This window comes from Eimeria mitis, genomic scaffold, assembly GCF_000499745.2.
Source record: "Eimeria mitis Houghton genomic scaffold, Emh_scaff1492, whole genome shotgun sequence".
Taxonomy (NCBI): Eukaryota; Apicomplexa; class Conoidasida; order Eucoccidiorida; family Eimeriidae; genus Eimeria; species Eimeria mitis.
Genome location: NW_013569482.1, coordinates 6,089 through 6,754, shown reverse-complemented (window position 1 = coordinate 6,754; position 666 = coordinate 6,089). Strand labels below are relative to the sequence as shown.

Sequence of the window (666 nt, the reverse complement as noted above, 5' to 3'; positions counted from 1 at the left end):
CTCCAGCAAACGGAAAGTGCAGCAGCATGAAGCGGCGGCAGCAGCAGAAGGAGTGGCTGCCGTCAAGCGGCGCGAGCGGACTGGTGCTGCTGCTGCTGCTGCTGCTGCAGCAGCAGCAGCAGCAGCAAAAACAGCAACAGACAAGTCATTGCGAAAGGAGAATGGCAAGAAAGGTGCAGAGACAGCGTAGCAGCAGTAGACGCCTTTATAATTTTTTATCGTTTGCTGCAGCAGCAGCAGCAGAAGCAGCTGCTGCTGCTGCTGCTGCTGCTGTTCACGTTGCCTTTTGACTGAGACTTGGCTGCTCAGTGGCAGGCCGTAGGGAGTTAAGTTTTGGTGGGTAGAGAGCAACGCCGAAGCAGCTGCAGCAGCAGCGTGTACTCAGCAGCAGCAGCAGCAGCAGCAGCAGCAGGGTGCAGTGTACCCATAGCATAGCAGCAGCAGAGCAGCAGCAGCAGCAGCAGCAGCAGCAGTAAGAGCAGCAGCTTGCAGTGTACCCGCAGCAGCAGCAGCAGTTTCCACCAGCAAGTGAAGCAACTGATACTAAAACTAAAGACCCTGAGCTGCTGCTAGCAGCCAGGGAATAGAGCTGCGCGCATGCATGCATTTCTGCTGCAGCTAGTCTGCTGCAGCAGCGAGGGATCCTTGTAGGGGCTGCTGCCTCTG

At 56.9% G+C, this 666-nt stretch overlaps 1 protein-coding gene across 1 annotated transcript in view; it reads left to right on the top strand.

Moving 5' to 3' along the window:
* Nucleotides 1–666, top strand: part of EMH_0038160 (uncharacterized protein) — a gene marked incomplete at both ends in the record, with an annotated part of 5,695 nt that overhangs the window by 4,362 nt on the left and 667 nt on the right. The window contains 2 exons of the mRNA XM_013495248.1: nt 3–173; nt 345–472. Of these exons, the coding sequence (XP_013350702.1) occupies nt 3–173; nt 345–472 (299 nt within the window). The remainder of the gene's footprint in view (nt 1–2; nt 174–344; nt 473–666) is intronic.